The sequence below is a fragment of the Lissotriton vulgaris genome, chromosome 2_1 (assembly GCF_964263255.1).
Source record: "Lissotriton vulgaris chromosome 2_1, aLisVul1.2, whole genome shotgun sequence".
In the NCBI taxonomy this organism is placed as follows: Eukaryota; Metazoa; Chordata; class Amphibia; order Caudata; family Salamandridae; genus Lissotriton; species Lissotriton vulgaris.
In genome coordinates, this window is record NC_141687.1 from 265820329 (window position 1) to 265840052 (window position 19724).

Below are 19724 nucleotides of genomic sequence, written 5' to 3' on the forward strand. Positions count from 1 at the left end.
TGCACATCACCTTGCTGCCACTTTAGCCCACACAAAGAGGAAAGAGGCAGAGTGGCACTTTAGGTCTCACCTCTTCAATCTTGTGCAGTACTCCCACCCCCGGCTGCACAAGCTTGTCTCCTCCTCCTCCTGGTTGCACAGTGCCTCCTGCCCTTGTCCTGGTGGTACAATGCATTTCTTCTACTTATGGTCTCCTGCAGATTGTGCTGAGCAGAGAGTTCTCTTTTTCCTAAAAGTGAAGTAATCCACTCCCTTTGCAAGTGCAATGTCTGCCCTTCTCCTTGTTGGGCATTGCCGCCCGCCTGGATCTGCCTGTGCTTTGCTTTGGTCCTCCTGGCTCTTTAGGGCTATCGTTTTCAGTGTTTTGCAGTTCCATTCTTCGGTGCTTGAAGGTACAATTGTTTCTCCTACGGTCATACAGAGCCCTTCCCCTACTTAGGGCCAAGAAGCCACGTCTACTGCTCCTCCCGGTTGCACAGCGCTATCTACTTTCAGAAAAAGCACAAATGTTTTCGACCGTGAGAAAGTTTTCCCAGCCATGCCATTTGACCCACATGCCTAAGTCCCATGTGATCCTTCCCCTCGTTCAATTAAAGAAAGTATCTTGAGTCAATTAGGCACAAAGAAAGAACATTAGCAGAGTTTGGCTTTTTCCTTGCACAAAACAATTACTTGAATCCTTAACAGTCACGTCCAATGTATGTGAATGCAGGACTATATTATAAGGCATTAATCCTGGATAAACAGGTGATAGGGCGAGGATTAAAATAGTTGCATATTCCCTACTAATCAACCTTTGGCGTTCTGGATAATTTGCAGACCTGAGATGTGGTTGTCTTGCAAACAGATGGACTTTGTAGAAGGAAGACAGAAGTGGGTGGCTGCCCTGTCAACTAATTGTTTGTGTTACCTGAAGATATTTACATTTATGGAGTTAGCAACATGACTCAAGGTGTTAATGATCCTCTTGGCTATCACCTGTAATCCTGAGCTTGCACTTAGTAAAGCAGACTCAGTCTTCCATCCTTCTGAGGGAGATAAAGTGACTACCACAAACTGAGTAACAGTAAATGGCAGAGGTGGTATGAAGCTCTACTCGGTGACTATATAAGTATATGGAGAGCAACGTGTTCTATAATTATCCGTACACAAGTGAGTTTCTGTAGCATACATCCTGAACTAACTCCTTCAATAAGCTTCAGACTTGACACTCAATTAAAATGAGGTACAGTGACAAACTGATTTGCATACGATAAGCAATTCAGTTAGCTGGAAAGCTGAGATCTTATTTCCTTGTTACACATTCAATTACACAGCTGACAGACTACTTCCTTCTCACTCCTTTATATCACCAAACTGCAGTGATTTATGTTTAATTATTTAAAAATCTAAATTAGTACAGTAGGTTCAATAAAGGTGTGACAGATTATTTCAATCTGGGATACCTAGAGAAGGCTCACTAACATGCATATATTTTCAGGTTTACAGTGGAATGGAGCTTGATCTTTCAGCGGCACACATATGAGAAACAGTGTAATGCTGTTAAAGTATATTATATAAGTAGATAATTTACTGTATTTTTTCTTTGGCATCAGCAGAGATGGGAGAAGGGCAGCCATGAACAATATGCTGCTGTATTCAAGTCTCAGCACTCCCCTATTCCCTTTCTACATTAACTTTAGACTTCAGAATGCAGTTGTGGGATTGAGAAGAGTATGGGATGCCCAGCACTACACTGATTTAAATGCATTTTAACATAGTTTATCATGACACTTCTTGAAATAATTTCTTTTTTTCCTTTTTAAATTCCTACAATGCCTTAATTTGATTTCAAGACTAGCAATGTGCCTGGCCCTGGTGTTCAGAAATGCAGATGGTGTAAGATGTACTAATGCTTATGAACTGTGTGCATTATACAAAAAAACATTTTAAACTGATTAAAAAATATGGATAGCAAAACTTTTTTCTGTTATCGATAAAGTAGCTGCATTTGATACTAGAACATATGGAAATGGTCTCCCTGGAAGCACTTTTTCAAAGGTACACGCTCCTACCCTGAGCACATTCAGGTCGTGTCCCTTACATGCGGAGAACAGTTTTAGCGTGATTTTAAAGAAGAACCACGCAAACTAATGCATGGGGCCTATCTGCAATGCATCATTTTAGGTGCCATGATGCTGGATAGATATGAAGGTGTAATTTGTCAGGCAGCAGGGTCATTATTTGAGAAGGTTATTTTACGGGCTGGTAAAAGTGCAGTGGTAGTCTCTGTGATGAACAGATAGCTACCTAGCAGCGAGTGCGTGTTAGCACTCACATAGCAAATGCTGCTGCAGGATTAAGGGACACAAACAGTTAAGCTGAGACTAAGCTTTGTGATAGAAGGCACAGTTGCTGGACAGAAATACATTAGGCATACTATGTGCGAGGCCAAACAGAAACAAGCATTGAAAATGCAATAGGTCTCGCAGCATTAGAGTTAGTGCTTTTAGAATTGTTTATGGGTTTTTTTTGTAAATCTTTAGCATTTTTGTTTCCTGTAGCCAATGCTAAAGAATTACAAATAAAAAAAGCCATAAACAATTCTAAAAGCTCTAACTCAAATGCTCCGAGACCTATTGCACTGTGTGAGGGTGAGGGGTTGAGGGTGAGTGAGGGTGGGTGAGGGTGAGTGAGGGTGAGTGAGGGTGAGTGAGTGAGGGGTTGAGGGTGAGTGAGGGGTTGAGGGTGAGTGTGAGTGAGAGTGAGGGTGAGTGAGGGTGAGTGAGGGTGAGTGAGGGCGAGTGTGAGTTAGGGTGAGGGGTTGAGGGTGGGTGAGGGTGAGGGGTTGAGGGTGAGTGAGGATGAGTGAGGGTGAGTGAGGGGTTGAGGGTGAGTGAGGGTGAGTGAGGGAGGGTGAGTGAGGGAGGGTGAGTGGGGGTGAGTGAGGGAGGGTGAGTGGGGGTGAGTGAGTGAGGGTGAGTGAGGGTGAGTGAGGGTGAGTGAGGGTGAGTGAGAGTGAGGGTGAGGGAGGGTGAGGGGTTGAGGGTGAGTGAGTGAGGGTGAGGGGTTGAGGGTGAGGGGGTGAGGGGTTGAGGGTGAGGGGTTGAGGGTGAGGGGTTGAGGGTGGGGTTGAGGGTGAGTGAGTGAGGGTGAGGGGTTGAGGGTGAGTGAGGGTGAGGGGTTGAGGGTGAATGAGGGTGAGGGGTTGAGGGGGAGGAGTTGAGGGTGGGTGAGGGGTTGAGGGTGAGGGGTTGAGGGGTTGAGGGTGAATGAGGGTGAGGGGTTGAGGGTGAGGGGTTGAGGGTGAGGGGTTGAGGGTGAGGGGTTGAGGGGTTGAGGGTGAGTGAGGGGTTGAGGGTGAGTGAGGGGTTGAGGGTGAGTGAGGGGTTGAGGGGGAGGGGTCGAGGGGGAGGGGTTGAGGGTGAGTGAGGGTGAGTGAGTGAGAGTGAGGGGTTGAGGGTGAGTGAGTGAGGGTGAGGGGTTGAGGGTGGGTGAGTGAGGGTGAGGGTTTGAGGGTGAGGGGTTGAGGGTGAGTGAGTGAGGGTGAGGGGTTGAGGGTGAGGGAGGTTGAGGGTGGTTGAGTGAGGATGAGTGAGAGTGAGGGTTAGTGAGGGGTTGAGGGTGAGGGGTTGAGGGTGAGTGGGTGAGGGGTTGAGGGTGAGTGAGGGTGAGGGTGAGTGAGGATGAGTGAGAGTGAGGGTGAGTGAGGGGTTGAGGGTGAGGGGTTGAGGGTGAGTGAGGGGTTGAGGGTGAGTGAGGGTGAGTGAGGGTGAGGGGTCGAGGGGGAGGGGTTGAGGGTGAGTGAGGGTGAGTGAGTGAGGGTGAGGGGTTGAGGGTGAGTGAGTGAGGGTGAGGGGTTGAGGGTGGGTGAGTGAGGGTGAGGGTTTGAGGGTGAGGGGTGTCCCCAAACAGAAAGTTCCAAACTTTGCCATTGGCATATTCTAAACCTCACTCTTAAACATTACATACCAACAGTCACTATGCAATGCTGAACAAACCCGGCAATTGGTGAAAACGGCCAACTTTCAAAATCTAGAAAAGTTAATGCCCTGTAACAATTTTGTAAAACCCCGGTCAAAATCGCCCAGAAAACAACCCTGAATAAAAAATAAAACTGACAACTAAATAGATTCCTACTTGCCTCCCTACTGGGTCCATAGACTGACACCAAAGGACATCATCAGAAATAATAGTGACAGTACATCAACGAGTCACACTTAACCAGCTGCCGAGGGTACTGGCATCTTGCTCCTAAGAATCCTTTCATTTATCAATCTTAAAACGGAGGGAACAGTCCAGTTATCCACTAACAAGCATTTGTCACAAACCTGATCAAACGACCGATCTCCGGCAATTGGGACCCGCTGAGAGGATTCGGGAAGCCAGCACCGGAGCGGAGCACGAGGGCCTGCGTCTGTCAGCAGTGATGGCGGATTAGACACTGATTGCTGCAGGGGGGGGCACTCGCGGGAGGCACGCTATTAAACTGAGTCTTAGACCATATAATTGTTTCTGTGCTGAGCACAGGCGCCGGCATCATCTATGGAGTGAGCGAGGAGAGGGAGAAAGGCGGGAAAAAAGAAGGAAAACCTGTGACGCGAGGCACGGGGTAAGCAAGAAGAGGGAGGAAGCACAGGAGAGATATGGTGGAAGCAAAAGGATAATAGGGAAAAGGAGAAGCCAAGGAGACATGAAGCAGAGGCGAGAGGGGAAGCGCAGGGCAGAGGGGAGAGGGAGGTAAAACAAGGTGAGCTGAAATGAAGCAAAAGAAAGGAATTAAATGAGGAGAAGAAGGAACTGAGTAGAGAGAAAGAAAAAGCATTGTCGAGGCTTTCCAGGCCAGATAAGAAGTAGAATAAACGTGAATGGGGGGAGGAGGGAGGAGAAATGCGTCTCGGCCGGAGCAGGGGGCGGAGCAGGGAGAGCGGGCTTTGGAATGTAATTGACACGGCCGGCCGGCCGGTCGTGAAACTGAAAGCATGGCCGGCCGGCCGGCCGTGAAAGCCTTTGATGCGGCAGGGGAAATGCGAGACGGCGGGAAGGGGAGGGGGCGGAGCGGGTAAACAAAGACGGACGTGCACGCGCTTTTAAGCTCAAAGCGCATGCGCATTGAGCTTAAAAGTCACGGGCACTGCAAGGAATCGCCACGATTCCTTGCAGTGTGGATAAAGAGTTGATAAGCCCCCATAGTCTTGCTTGCTCGATGCGCATGCGCATCGACAGGCGAGACCTAAAAAGTCAAGAGGTGTTACTGAACAGGAATCAGGACAACTGGCAGAGCCAAGAATGGGTTTACGCACTGTGAAATCAAGTGTTGATGCAGACTTGAGGAACATCAGCTGAGCATTTTCTGTATGCAAGGTGTGTAGGACGAGGTGCACAGGTGGGGTTTCACGTGGTCTTTGAGCTGTAATAAACGCAAGATAAATTATTAGAGGTGTGTGAATGAGTGAGTCTAAGCAGCGCTGAACAATTTTTGTTTTTTAACAACCTATAACTACGTTTTCTTTAATTTATTGTCCAATCTCTTGTGTCCAATTATTAGGGCAGGGTTGATGTGGGCTTAGATAGCTTGTTCAAGTACAAGATGTACAGCTGTGTGTTACACACGTACCACATCCAGCAAACAACCTTTTTATTTATTTACTTTTTGGATTGCAAACCTGACCCCTAATATAAGCATTTCAGAGAGTTTCACATAAAACGGAAATGCATTACGCTGGAACTGATCATGTACAGTATGGTCATGTAGTCAGAAATTATGTTCAGCATCAATATATGCAGGTAAGACAAAACTGATGTATGCATTTAAAAATGGGTAAGTCTCTAGATAAAGCATATTACCCTAAATTACTTTGTTTATTTATAAGAATCAACGCAAAACAGGTATCCCAACAATCACAAAGTCTTTTTTGCTTCATTTACATTTCAGACACAGTTCTGGTCTGCTTCCAGGAGGCTGAGCATCAACCCAGTTCGAACATCACAATGGAACTTTTTTTGCCGCAAGAGCATTGTCCTGCTTAAATCAAACCAGTCTTAGTAGATTCTAACAAATAGGAGAACTATTGAAGCACCTCCCTTCTATTGGGAGTTTGTGTGAACAGGGGGGGAAATACGCACACTCCCATTCTAATTTAATTACAACTACAGATCAAAGCCGACCTGGGCTGTGAAGGAAGGTCTCTTTACACCATGTGCTGCTTGAACGGTTGAGGGAGCGACACAATGCAGAAACTGATGCTTGGGGGCGTGCGTTGGAGGTGTTAGGGGCTTAAGGTCTTATTTGGTGCAGACATATGATACTGAAGTCTGTGTGGTGGGTGTATGCTAATTGGTACTGGCTGCGCTTTAGGGCAGTTAAAAGCATTTGACAAAAAGCTTAAATACATCTTCAGAGATAGTAAAAACTATAAAAATGTATTTAAAATAAAATACAGTATATTTATATATCTCCTACGAGAATTGAATACAAAGCATTAACCTTCGATGTAAAAGAGAATAAAGAGATCCCCACCCAGTGGCTAATCTGTGCAACTAGGAAACCTGGCACAACCCGGCTCCCATACATGACCAAATTGTGTGATCCAATTACCTTCTTCCACTGTGCCTCCTTTTCCTTTACCGTCACATTTGAGACCACCTTGAAATACATATGTTTAGGATGCCCGCTGTACAAAAACCTTCCTTGACTATAATTATGCTCCATCTGTATTACAAACAATCTACTTCTAGGGTTCACAAGACAACGGACTTGTATCTATGTTCACTACTGGCAATTTAGGGGGGTAGGGGAGGTGCCCCCATGGCCAATTATAGGTATTCATTACATTGGATGCTGCATGTTACTTATGTTGTGGCAGGTGTGCTGGTTTGTGGTTAATTCTGTTCTTGGCAGTCACTGTGATATAGGTTTAGACATCACAAAGAGGCGGTGTTGAATCGGCTTCAATATTTTGAGTGGTCTTGTATAAATAAAACACACTTCCAACTATGTACACAGTCACAGTGTAGCATACAATGCAGTCTGAGCCAAACTGGGAGTTTGAAAAGCATTAATAGGGGTTTACAAACAGCCCACTCTTTATGCCCGGATGCTGGTGAGATAGTCATTTCAAAGGCAATAGTGAATGAGGCAGCAACAAGAATTAACAACATGATCCTAAGCGATCAACGCCTCTCTGGGCCCAGGTACTATGCCCCCCACCTCACAATGCCCCCAGTTTAGCTTACACAACATCTCCCACTCCAGCTGCTTACACCCTTCCTAGTTCAGGAGCAGTCTGAAGGGCAAGGATTGCCACTGCTGACACCCACCAGTATAGGATCCACCTTGAGTGAGACCATAAGCAAGCATGTGATCCTGAGGAAGAAGCATATCTGGTAAGAAGCACATGGATGTTCCTGCACCATCTGGCCTGGAGTGGTCTGTCTACTCAGCTAAAATGCACAGCCTGCCTGTTAAAATGAGGAGCACCTACCGGTTAGATTATGTGTGCTATAATTTGCTAATTCATATCTTTAGTCCAGAAAATAACAAAAGGAGGTCATACATGGCATTTACTACGCCCTTCCGTAATGTAAGAAATATTTTCTCACTCTATACTTTTTCTGAGGCTCAATAAAACAGTACGAGTGATTTTACAAAATAAGCAAGCTTTCCCAGATTCTCCTTCCTCAGTTTTGAAGAGGCAGACCGAGCAGGATGTTATTGCACAAGTGACTGCTCCTTATGCGGGTGTCACTGACCTCACATAAATCAGCTCTTAACACTGACACACCACTAGCCCTCACCGGTAAACCCCCAGTCCACACTCATGACGAACTGGTAACACATAGCACTGTATGTAATTTTGGCCTACCCCATCTCCAGAGTTCCACAAAGATAGTCACAGCCAGCTGCACTCCAGTACTACTATATAACACTTTGCCCCTACCCCCACCAAACCTTAACTATCACCATTCCAGAAACCACTTGGGATTTCAGTAAACAAAGCTCTAAGTTGCATTTGGTTCCATAAGGGGCCACTTTAATTGTATTGGCAAAACTATGTTAATTACACAACTCTTTGTTAAGACGAACTCTGAAAGCAGTATATTGCTATACAAGGAATGCACTCAGGACTAGTTCAATGATATTTAGCACTCCAGGCAAAATTTCATTTTGAGGTTGAAGTGCTCCGTGCACCTTTTCCTCCCAGCACTGGCAAAGCCAATAGGGCTGGCTTTCATGTCATACACAACATTTGTGCATGCAACATGTGTAAACAACATCTGTAAGGATCAGTGTTTAGCTGCTTTGTCACATGAAGGCCAGACGTACTGACTTTGCCAGTGCTAGTTAGACTTTATGTGCTCAGCTGACATTCGTTGAGTAACTGCTTTAGGCAAAGGGCAGTAAAGCAGGGAAATCTTAAGGATTTTTGGGGCCCTGGGTGAAACTTATTTGGGGGGGTCCCTGTTCGGAGCAGCTTTGAATGTATGATCCAATGTCAGCTCTTTTGTACCCTCTTTGGCCAGGTCACTGACAGGTGCACTGGTCCAAATTCTAAATATGTTTACATCTAATATTGATTAGTGACATGTATTTTCAATATTGTAACACAGCAGTAGCTCACTAATATTACAGTGAATAATCAGGGCAGGCCTTTGCAGAACTCTGTTTTTCAGGGGCCCCGTGAAAAACTGGGGCCATGGGCCTGAGCCCACTTTGCTCATGCCTTAAAACGACTCTGGAGTGAAGACAGCAGTATCTGGGATCCCTTCCATTTTGGTTGGTGCGCCAGTCGCCGAAGGGCATAACCAGACATTTGGCTCGTGCCTTACCGACTACTAACAAACACCATTTTCTGCAGCTTCTTACCGAAGCGGCTATTCTCATCCCCTATTTAATCTGAAGCGTTTTTGGTCACTGACGTTGTGGTTTAATACTTTCCCATGGCTGCTCTTCACTGCCGGGTGCTCCTCAATTGTGCCTGCACCCCATCTGTGTGCAGAGTTCCACATCCGCAACACCAGGCTGTGCAACCTCCAACCCCTGGCTGCACAGTCAGCGTTACCCTCCAACTGCCTTCCAACATCTGGCTGCAGAGACGTCTCCAGTTGGTACAGTCCGTATATGAGAAAATTCCCTGGGCTGCGCGACTCGTCTCTTAATCCTGCAGGCTGGCCAGCTGTTCTCTTCTAATCTGCACAGTGCTTCCCTCCTCGTTTTTGCGGCGTAATTCTCCCTCCCATCCACACCACCCCTGCAGCCATCATACCCAGTTTATCCTGAAATTTCTCACCATAATAGTTAACAGGTTCTGCCCATCCAAACCCAGCGTTGACTCAACATTTCCCAAACTCTCCCTTCCGGCACACACCCCACCATTCATCAGAAGGTACCAACCAATCGGTGGAGAAACACTGGCAGGTAATCATAGACATAAACATAAACGAAGGACACGCTCGTTTGTTTCGTAGGGACTTTGATGTAGCACCGTAAAATGAACATCCTTCTTAAATAGCATGCATGGTCGGAACAGATGGACATCGTGTGTTTCATGAAACCAATCTACAGTACAATTCGAGATTATGGGTTGCAAATGCGAGTAATTTCAGCAATGTTTCGGAGTAAGTACGTATTTGATTTTAATTACTACGTACCCCATTGTCAGTTACTTCTTAATATATATTATTATTTTGTTGATGTGTGACTTTGTCGCTGCCAGATTTCTCAGTATACTTGGAACACTAGTTTATTTCGTTTTAAAGAACGGAATATACGTGGTGCAAAGATGGCGTCCAGAGATGCGTTTCTATGAATTATTTTTCTATATCTATTTCTGTATATGGCAGATGCCAGCGGCGGGTTGAAGTTTGAACGGTTTGTCCTCGTCCTTGGCACGGGAGAAAGCAACCGGGCATAGTCGGCCATGGAGGAGCGACCCGGGAGAGTATTGAGAAACGGACAGCGTGCTCACCCAGTTGAGCCACAGGTAATGGAGACCCTATCGTGATTTTTCTGACGCGGCAGAGCACGCTCGTTGCAGGTAGTCTTACTTTCTCCGTGTTTCAGCTGCTGGTTCAATGTCAGCATCATATTACTTAAAACAGCATGCCTCTTCCACAGAGCAGCATTCCTTATTTCTACACTTAACTTTATTTGTAGGGTGTCTTTCTAACATACCCAAGAGAGAACACTAATTTTCTCCTGAAAACTTACCTCGCTCACCTTCTTGCAGTATTTGTTTAATCTAAATTGGTTCAATGGATCACCCTCGAAAGTCACCCTCCTTGGAGCCTCAAAATATTGAGTTATGGCTTGTTACCAGCGTTTGAAGTGCACTGTGATTTTGAGTACAATGGAGGTGGGTCCAGATCCCTGGTAAAAAAGAAGCAAATATATTCTGCAACTATTTTGTTGGCCTTTCACTTTAAAGAAAATAAATATAAAATGTAACACGTATAGGTAAATAAAAAAAAAATGCTAGCTAAAGCAACTAGTGGGAAAAGCATTTTTTTGTGCAGTGGAGGCTCAATTGGTTAATGCGATCACCGTAGAGGTCTGTGTGTAACCAGTACTGGAATTGGAAAAACTTTAATCTTCCACAATAAATAGGAGGTCAAGGATAGCAGGTCAACGCGTGGCACCTAAAAGGTGGTGGAGTCATGAGGGCGGAGTTATGAAAATGACTCCTACATCCAAATGCAAATTTTATTTATTTAAAAAAAAAAACTCTGCCACAAACAAATCGGCAACAAGCAGAAACGTGACAGTTAATCTGTTACTTATTAGGTTGCATTTTAAAATATCGTAGAGGGTTACTGCACCTATTGCCCAGAGTTTGTGTGCCTGGTAGATCTCAGGTATATGATATTAATCTTGATACGATAACTCTGATGGTTAATGTTCTTGCAGGAGAGATCTGTGTTTTGTCAAGTCAAAGTTGTAACTCAGAGTAGCAAAGAGGGTTAATGTGCCTCATGCACTTCACATAATGTAACATGGCAGATTTTTATTTTATGTAGACAGGTAAGCAGGTTAATGCTTTTGACACCGAGATCGTTATATTATTTTCAGTACGTAGATTGTAGTCCTTCTAATACAGCACATCCAGCTATGAGCCGGCATGAAGAGGTAGTAAAGCTTATTGATGATCAATTATTTGAAATCATTACATCTCAGTTGATAAAAGTGAAAAGGCCGGAACAGATAATGCAGAAAATAAATAAGAACATACAATAGCCCAGCATGATGAAAAACACTACAGTGCAATTAAGGAATGTCCATACAGCTAAGTGCCCCCCAATAAGTAGTCTATTAAAATCCCAAAGTGATTCATGATTTCAATAATAAAACATAATTATAAAAATAATATATATATATATATATATATATATATATATATATATATATATATATATATATATACATTTGTTTTTGCCTCAGCGAGCTTATAATTAATAGAGTGGCGATGAGCTGCTTTAAAGTGCGCGCTTCTGCTTAGTTCCTTACTGGTGAGGTGCGACTCTGAGGGGTATGATCCAGGGAGGGCAGGTGTGGGTGCCCAGGATATCGAGGACATTTATAATTGTCTATTGCTGCTTTCCTTCCTTTATGTGAACCAAGGTATGAAGGACCTGAAATCAAACTACAAGGCATGGCTTCAGACCTCTATAGGTTTTTCTCACTCTGTGATTATCAGGCTGCTATAAAAGTTTTCTTTGGGTAGTTGTAGAAATGTCCCACTTTTTGCCTGGTATTTGATGTAATTTTGACTGGGAGTTCACTGGGTCCCTGCTAACCGGGTCCCAAATGCCAGATCTTTCCCGAAACTGTAAAATTGTTTCCCATAATTGGCAATACCTTTATCACTCTCTGTAAGTGCCTAGTAAATGATGTCCCTGGTACCTGGGGCCTGAGGTACTAAAAAGGGCCTCTAAGGGCTGCAGCACAAATTGTGCAATCCTCCGAGGGCTTTCACCAAACCCGTGCAAGACCGGCACTACAGCCTGTGTGTTTTGGTGCAGACCAAAGTGAAACCCGATATCCCTGTGTGCCATGCCCCCTAACAATGCATGTAATATTTGTAAGTCACCCCTACAGCAAGCCGTACAGCCCTAACTCGGGATGCATTATATTATATGTTAAGACATATCTGCCTAAGCAGATATTCCTGTGTGCTGGGCAGTCCCATTACTGCCAGTGCAAGTGATCAGGGAAGCCATTTTAAAACATGTGCTGGACAGTGGTGAAGAAGAGTTCCCAAGTTACAGGATGGCTTCACTGAAAATAGGGATTTTTGGTATCAAACATCTTGTTATAATAAACCCACACTGATTATATTGTTGTGTTTATAAATACATGCACCCAGAGGGCACAGTAGAGGTGCCCCCTAAAAACCTGCAAGCCACTGGTGTGTTGACTGACTGGTTTTTGCCAGCCCACTACCAGAGATGTGTTTCTACCCCCAAGGGTGAGGGCCTTTGATCTCATGAGTTCAGAAACAAAGCCTGCTTGGGAAGAGAGTGCTCACACTCCCTCCCACAGAATGGATGACCTGCTGATTAGGATCCCCAGGCAGTGAAGCCTCAAAGAAGCTACTGTCTTTGAAATGTGAGTCTCGCTGCCCTCACAGGGGAGGCAGCAAACCCTACTGTGCCCAGAGCCCTTCAGAAATTCGACCGGTGGGGAAAATTAGCTAATCAGGTAGGCGTGCCCACCCTATGCAAGCACCACCCCTAAGGTGGCCTAACCTGAAGTGAACACAACTTTTCAGAGTTGGCCATCTTTATAATGGCAAACATTAGGAACCCTGGGCCAGGGTTAAGCCCACTTCCCATAGGAAGTGGTCATATAGAGGGCATATTGACCGCAGGAATAGGTAGGCTATTGGCTACTACCCTACACTCCCCTTTCACCCCTACATTCAGCATTTAGGGGAGCCCCTTGTGCCAGAAAGACAGATCTTCCTGACCTGAAAGAAGACTGAAATGAAGAGTCGCACAGAGCAGGAATAGAAGACCCTGCAGCTGACTTGGTGCCAACCCTGCCGGCCTGCCTGCTGACTTGGACAATTGAGCTAACCGCTGCAGGACAAGTCATCTTTTGAGTCTCCAAAGCCCAGGAGACCTGCCAGCTCTTCACCCAGGAACCAATAACTCATTTAAAGCAGCAGACCTGCTTCCCTGTATTTTGCAGGCAACCAAAGAGAACTGAGAGGACTGCAAGACCTCGAAAACCTGACGCCTAAGAACACCACTGCACTCATCGCACCCAGCCTAAGTTGAAGTGGGCCAACGGTGTCAACATGGTCACCCAGCCCTCGAGAGTCTGAGTCCATTGTGGTTTAACCCCTTGTAAACTACCTGACGCTGCCTGCAGCCTCTGTTTGCAGACCCCCTCTACTGCGACTGCTCCCCGTAAGAAAACCCTGACGCCCTAGGACACCTCTGCACCTGTCGATCGTGTGGAAGAGGACCTAAGGTGTCCCCCCTATGTCCCGAGCATCGTGAGGCATCACCCCCCACCTTGTTTTAGCCCAACTGACCTCCCAGTCAAAGCCTGCAGCCTCTGGATGCCAAGAACAATCCCTATAGACCCTTTAGCCCTAGTGCTGCTGGTGGTGGTCTGTTGGTACTGCCCTGAACCTTGCCCACCACTCACCTTAAGTCCCAGAGATCGGTATAGTTAGTCGCTGGACTGTACCTGAATGCTCACTTGCCTTTCCTCCCATAGGATAACATTGCAGCTTCTGAGAAATGCACTAAGTGTCGACTTTTTGAATGCAAAATACTTTCTACTGAAAAAAGTACTTGCCTGTTCATATTGATTCTGGTGCCTAAAGATGCATGTTATTTTAATAAATTGGGGTGGATCTCCTTATTGAGTTGTTTACATCATTTATTGACTATTGTGTATATTTGCAGATGTCTAACATTACTGTCTGATAAACCTAATACTGCTTGATAACACTACCCCCTAGAAGAGCATCTAGGGATTGCTAAAGCAAGCCCTGTCCCCTCATAAGGGAATACCTTGACTATTAGCGCGATATATCAATTTTATATATATCATTTAAAGAACCAGCTTCTTATAGTAAGATTAAAGTCTTAATGGTACAAACTACTCCAAACAATGTGTTACGTTCTAAATTCAGATTTTTGTTTTGTTTTCCTAGCTATTCACTCTAAATATAGAATACATACCAGTAAGACGATGTGTGACTCGTACACCCCGAAACACTCCTTGCCTTATGTAATATCCTGTACATTGATTTACACACTTGTACAATTTATTGTCAATGTATAATGTGTGCATGTAATGTAAAGCAGTCAGAAACTACATTGGGATGATTAGCACTATAAAAGAATAAAATTAAATAAATTAGTTTGTGCCATTGAAATAGTTATTTTTGTACGCATACACACGGATAAAGCTGCATTGTAAGCACATTTCTTGCATAGGGAAGTTGAACAAAGTCAAAAATCTACTTCCAAATGGTAGTTTTTCCTAAGTACTTGTGAATTGATAAGCTGTGTGCCTTTGTTTCCCCTCCATTGCATAGGCGTCTAAGTGTTAGGCTCCAGATAGCTCACAGTCATAATTATACTTGAACAATAGGCGAGCTGATGGGCCTTTAAATTCTGGCTATGTTTTTGACCCAGCTAGAAGTGAACATTCAAATATACGAAAACACAGATGTAGTCCTAAAAAGAAATGTAAAAGAAACCCCAAAGCAAAAGAAAAGGAAATAGGAACATTCTCAGTCACAAACTGATGCCATCTACTAATCACAATCACAGTGCGAACCGTCTGCCTTAAAAGTGTACCATCAGTGGCGTCCTTTCCGTTGAAGGAACCACGCAGCTACTCACACCACATATCCCTCCCTCCCCCCGAGCCCTATCGCCATTCGATGTCTCACTCAGTGTTCAAGCAAATATAATCGCAGCGGCTCCCAAATGTCCCTCGGTCTCGATGTAAGGGGCAACTCTTCCGCATAGATGTTGAGGTTGTCGCAGCAGTATAACAGATCATCCAGCCACGCTTCGAAGGCAGGCCGTCGCCCTCTCCCCCACGTGATCGCCACTCTTCTCACAGCCATCAGCAGCGCCAGCCGTACAAAAACGCCACTCACCCCCCTTTACATGCGGCACGCAACAGAGAAGGCACACCAGCGGCATACAGGGAGGTCCGCAGTGACCATCTCACGCAAGCAATTCACCACGTGACCCAGAATGCAGCCACTGTCCGGCAATACCATGCTAAATGCATAAAGTCTGCATCCTCCTGTCCGCATCTGTCACAGCACGGCGACTCACGCAGTTCATACCTAAACAATCGTGCCAGGGTGTAATACACCTGATGTATGTACTTGAAATGAATAATCTTGAGATTACCGTTCATACAGAGTTTCCCCGTTAGTCCACAAATATGATTCCAGTTATCCTCCGTAATATCCTCTGACAGACATGCATTCCACATGACCCAACTCTTATCCACGCCAGAGACCGTTTCCTCTCACTACGCAGGTCACACACTCGACCCCATCTTCACCTCCAGCAAACATATCTCCTTCAGTCACACCACAGTTCTCCATTGGACGGACCACAGCTGCGTTCACTTTTCCTACAAAAAGACCACAACCCACAACCATCCTCAACCTACTCTGCGAAGAAACTGGAACAAAATCACCACTGACCAGATCTCCTCATCGCTTCTTCAAAACCCCCCTGCCCACTCTTCGAACCCCAACCAAGCAGCCATTAACCTCACTCAATGGCTAACTAACAGCGCCGACAACCTAGCACCTTTGAAAAAACGTCAAATCAAACTAGGCAGCAAAAACGCTCCCTGGTTCAACGATGATCTTAAGAAATCCAAGAAACTCTGTTGCTCCCTTGAGAAGGCCTGGAAAAAAGACCCAAACACCAGCACCAGGGACGCCTTCAAAAACGCCACCCGCATACACCACCAACTGATCCGAACTGCCAAGAAAACCGCATTCAAAGACTGACTAGACAACAACTCCCACAACAGCAAGGAACTATTCAACATCGTCAAAGAATTTACCAACCCCTCAGCCAACTCCAACGACATCACTCCCTCTCAAACCCTTTGCGACTCCCTAGCTTCGTTCTTCCACAACAAAATCGCAGACATCCACAACAGCTTCAACAACCAACCCGGAGACCAACCCACCCAACCTTCTGCCGTACCTTCACCCCCCTTGAACATCCTTTATGACTGTAACCCAATCTCCACTGAGGACACCATCCGCCTGATGAACTCCGTCCACTCAGGATCCCCCACAGACCCATGCCCTCACCACATCTTCAACAAAGCAGACTCCATCATTGCACCACACCTCCGAGACGTAATCAACTGCTCCCTCAACTCCGCCACCTTCCCGGAAATCTGGAAACACGCCGAACTCAGCGCCCTTCTGAAAAAACCCACAGCTGACCCCACCGAACTCAAAAACTACCGCCCCATCTCGCTCCTTCCTTTCCCGGCCAAAGTCATCGAGAAAGCTGTCAACAACCAGCTCGCCGCCTTTCTCGAAACCAACAAATCCCTCGACGCCTCACAGTCCGGATTCCGAGCAAAACACAGCACTGAGACCTCACTCATCGCAGCTACAGACGACATTCGTACTCTACTGGACAATGGAGACACAGTCGCCCTCATCCTCCTTGACCTCTCCGCATCATTCGACACAGTCTGTCATAGCACCCTGCTACAACGCCTCAGAAACATCGGAATCCAAGGAAAAGCACTGGAATGGATCACCTTGTTCCTTACCGGAAGAACTCAGAGATTCCGCCTTCCACCATTCAAAGCAGAGGCCACTGAATTCATTTGCGGCGTGCCACAAGGATCTTCACTCAGCCCCACCCTCTTCAACGTATACATGAGCCCCCTCGCGACCATCGCATGCCAACACAACCTCAACATCATCTCCTACGCTGATGACACCCAACTGATCCGCTCACTCACCAAAGACCCGAACACCGCCAAAACCAACTTACATGAAGGAATGAAAGAAGTAGCCGAGTGGATGAAGCACAGCCGTCTATAACTGAACTCAGACAAAACAGAAGTCCTTATCTTAGGTACCTCCCCCTCCGCCTGGGATGACTCTTGGTGGCCAGAGGCCCTCGGAAAAGCACCCATCCCGACGGACCACGCACTGAACCTGGGCGTCATCCTGGACTCCTCACTCTCGATGAACAGACAAGTCAACGCCGTTTCATCATCTTGCTTCAACATTCTTTGCATGCTCAAAAAACATTTCGCTGGATTCCCACCGAAACTAGAAAAACGGTCACCCACACACTGGTCACGAGCCGCCTGGACTACGGAAACACCCTTTACGCCGGTACCACCGCAAAAATTCAGAAAAAACTCCAACGCATCCAGAACGCATCAGCCAGACTCATACTAGACATCCCGATTAAAGACCACATTTCTAGTCACCTGAAAAACCTCCACTGGCTCCCCGTCAATAAGAGGATTACTTTCCGCCTCCTAACCCACGCACACAAAGCACTTTACGAACTTGGACCCGAATGCCTCAACACATGACTTTCCTTCTACACCCCCTCCCGCCAGCTACGCTCCTCCAACCAAGCCCTTGCTGTTGTACCTCGCATCAACAAAACCACCATGGGAGGAAGATCCTTCTCCTACCTGGCAGCTAAAACCTGGAACTCACTTCCCACTCACCTTCGCCTCACTCAAAACCACCCAGCATTCAGAAAGCAACTTAAAACTTGGATATTCGACCAATAATTCCCCACCCTTCTTCAAGCGCCTTGAGACCCTCTGGGTATGTAGCCCGCTATATAAATTATCTGACTTGACTTGACTCTTTAATACGTTTATATAGCTTGGATATCAGACTCTTGTTATTGGGGCTGGTGAGAACAGATTGTAAAGATAATAGTTCAGGAGGCTCAATCGGAAAGGTAGTACAATGCTTCAGGGCCGCATGCCGCAGCCTATGAATCGCGAACCGGAAGAGAAGCGACTGATTCGTGATATGACCCAAGTCCTCCTGCGCGACAAATGTGCCATTTGGATAGACATCACGCATATGAGAGGTACCTGCCTCCGTCAGCACTCACTGACGGTGCCTCGTGCGTGACCGACAACTGCGCATGATGTTCCAGCCGCATATCGGGCGCATACAATGGCAACTTCTGCGCCAACTTCCCTATCCTCCGCCAAGCTGAGATCGTGGCATCTACCGCGTTTATCTCAGACTTCGGGTGCCTCTCGAGTGGTGAGTGACTACACTATACAAATGGACGGGATCCGCATCTCCCTCTTCTACCGCTACATGCGGTGTGAAGATATGCTTCCTATACCAGTAATCAAGATACTGAGCCTGTGCACTGAGATAATACGCATAGAAGTCCGGTTCCGCAAATCCTCCCCGCTCATATTCCCTGGTGAGGACCGACCACTGCACTCTCGCTGCCTTGCCCCCCACACCAGTCTAAGCAGATGGCTCCGGACAGTCTTAAAAAAGGCCATGCTTAGTACTATCGGCACATTCGCAAACAGATAAAGAAACCTGGGCAACACCACCATTTTAACAAGAGCGATGCGGTCTGCCAGGGAGAGCGGCAGCGACAACCAGGTCTCAACTGTGGCCGCCAACTTCGAACATGCCCTTCCATAATTTTCCCTAATCACCACTGGTGGGTCTCGGTGCACCCACACACCCAGATATTTAACGGAATCAGCTGACCACACCAGTGGGAATTCCAGATCAGGTCGCACAGTCCCAGCTGTGAGCGGGATCATGAACGACTTCTCCCAATTTATACGTAGACCAGAAATGCATCCGAACCTCACGTATTCCCACAGCAGTTGCGTCAGATATCTGGACGGCTCGCGCACATATAAAACCATGTCATCAGCGTATAATGAAATGGATCATGGCCGATAGTTAAAATTCAATGCGGTCTCCCTATGACGCTGACGGATAACACAGGCCAGTGGTTCCAGAATGATCGCATACAGCATGGGCGAAAGGGGGCAGCCCTGACGAGTTCCCCTCTCAATACATAACGGTGCAGATGTCAGACCACCGACCCGCACCTTAGCCGACGGCTCTGCGTAAAGCACCAGTTAGCCACTGGAGAAACATTGATGGGAACCCCATACGCCGCAAAACTCTATGCATATACTGCCATTCTACATAGTCGAACGCTTTGGCAGTGTCTAATAGCACTGCAGCAGCCTCAAGAGTGGGTTCTAGCACATGGAACATGGAGAAGAGTGTGCGAAGGTTATGCGAGGTGGACCGCTCGGGCACAAAACCCGACTGTAGTTTACCCGGCTGTTGTTTAGTGGCTAGTATCTTTGCCAATATATTGGCATCAATATTAATTAATGATAGCGGACGGTATGAGTCACAGCGTTCAGGTGGTTTGTCCTTCTTCAGCAATGTGACAATTAGTGCCTCTCGTAATGATGAGGGAAGCATCCCGGCATCGTATGCCTCAGAGTAGACTTCCAGTAGGTATGGCGCGATCAGATCTGCGTATTTCTTATAAAATTCTACAGAGAGCCCGTCCGGGCCCGGCGCCTTGCCATTCGCCGCTATTGCCAATTTAATGTCCCGTTCATCTATGGGGAGACACAGATATTGTCGCTGTGCATCAGTGAGCCAAGCACACGCAATATCTTCCAAATATGCGTCAAATTCCTCTGCCGGCAGTGAACCATGCATTTTATATAA

The 19724-nt window shown here is 46.3% G+C and overlaps 2 protein-coding genes across 2 annotated transcripts in view; one reads left to right on the top strand and one right to left on the bottom strand.

Annotated features, from left to right (window-relative positions):
• Positions 1–9352, bottom strand: part of PIGW (phosphatidylinositol glycan anchor biosynthesis class W) — a 32686-nt gene extending 23334 nt beyond the window's left edge. The window contains exons 1-2 of the mRNA XM_086954909.1: positions 9270–9352; positions 5283–5389 (exon numbers count right to left, since the gene is read on the bottom strand). The gene's annotated coding sequence lies outside the window, so the exon portion shown is untranslated. The remainder of the gene's footprint in view (positions 1–5282; positions 5390–9269) is intronic.
• Positions 9353–9492: 140 nt separating this feature from the next.
• MYO19 (myosin XIX) overlaps positions 9493–19724 on the top strand; it is a 603741-nt gene continuing 593509 nt past the window's right edge. Inside the window, exons 1-2 of the mRNA XM_086954910.1 lie at positions 9493–9597; positions 9823–9962. Coding sequence (XP_086811036.1) covers positions 9900–9962 — 63 coding nt within the window. The 5' untranslated portion in view covers positions 9493–9597; positions 9823–9899. The remainder of the gene's footprint in view (positions 9598–9822; positions 9963–19724) is intronic.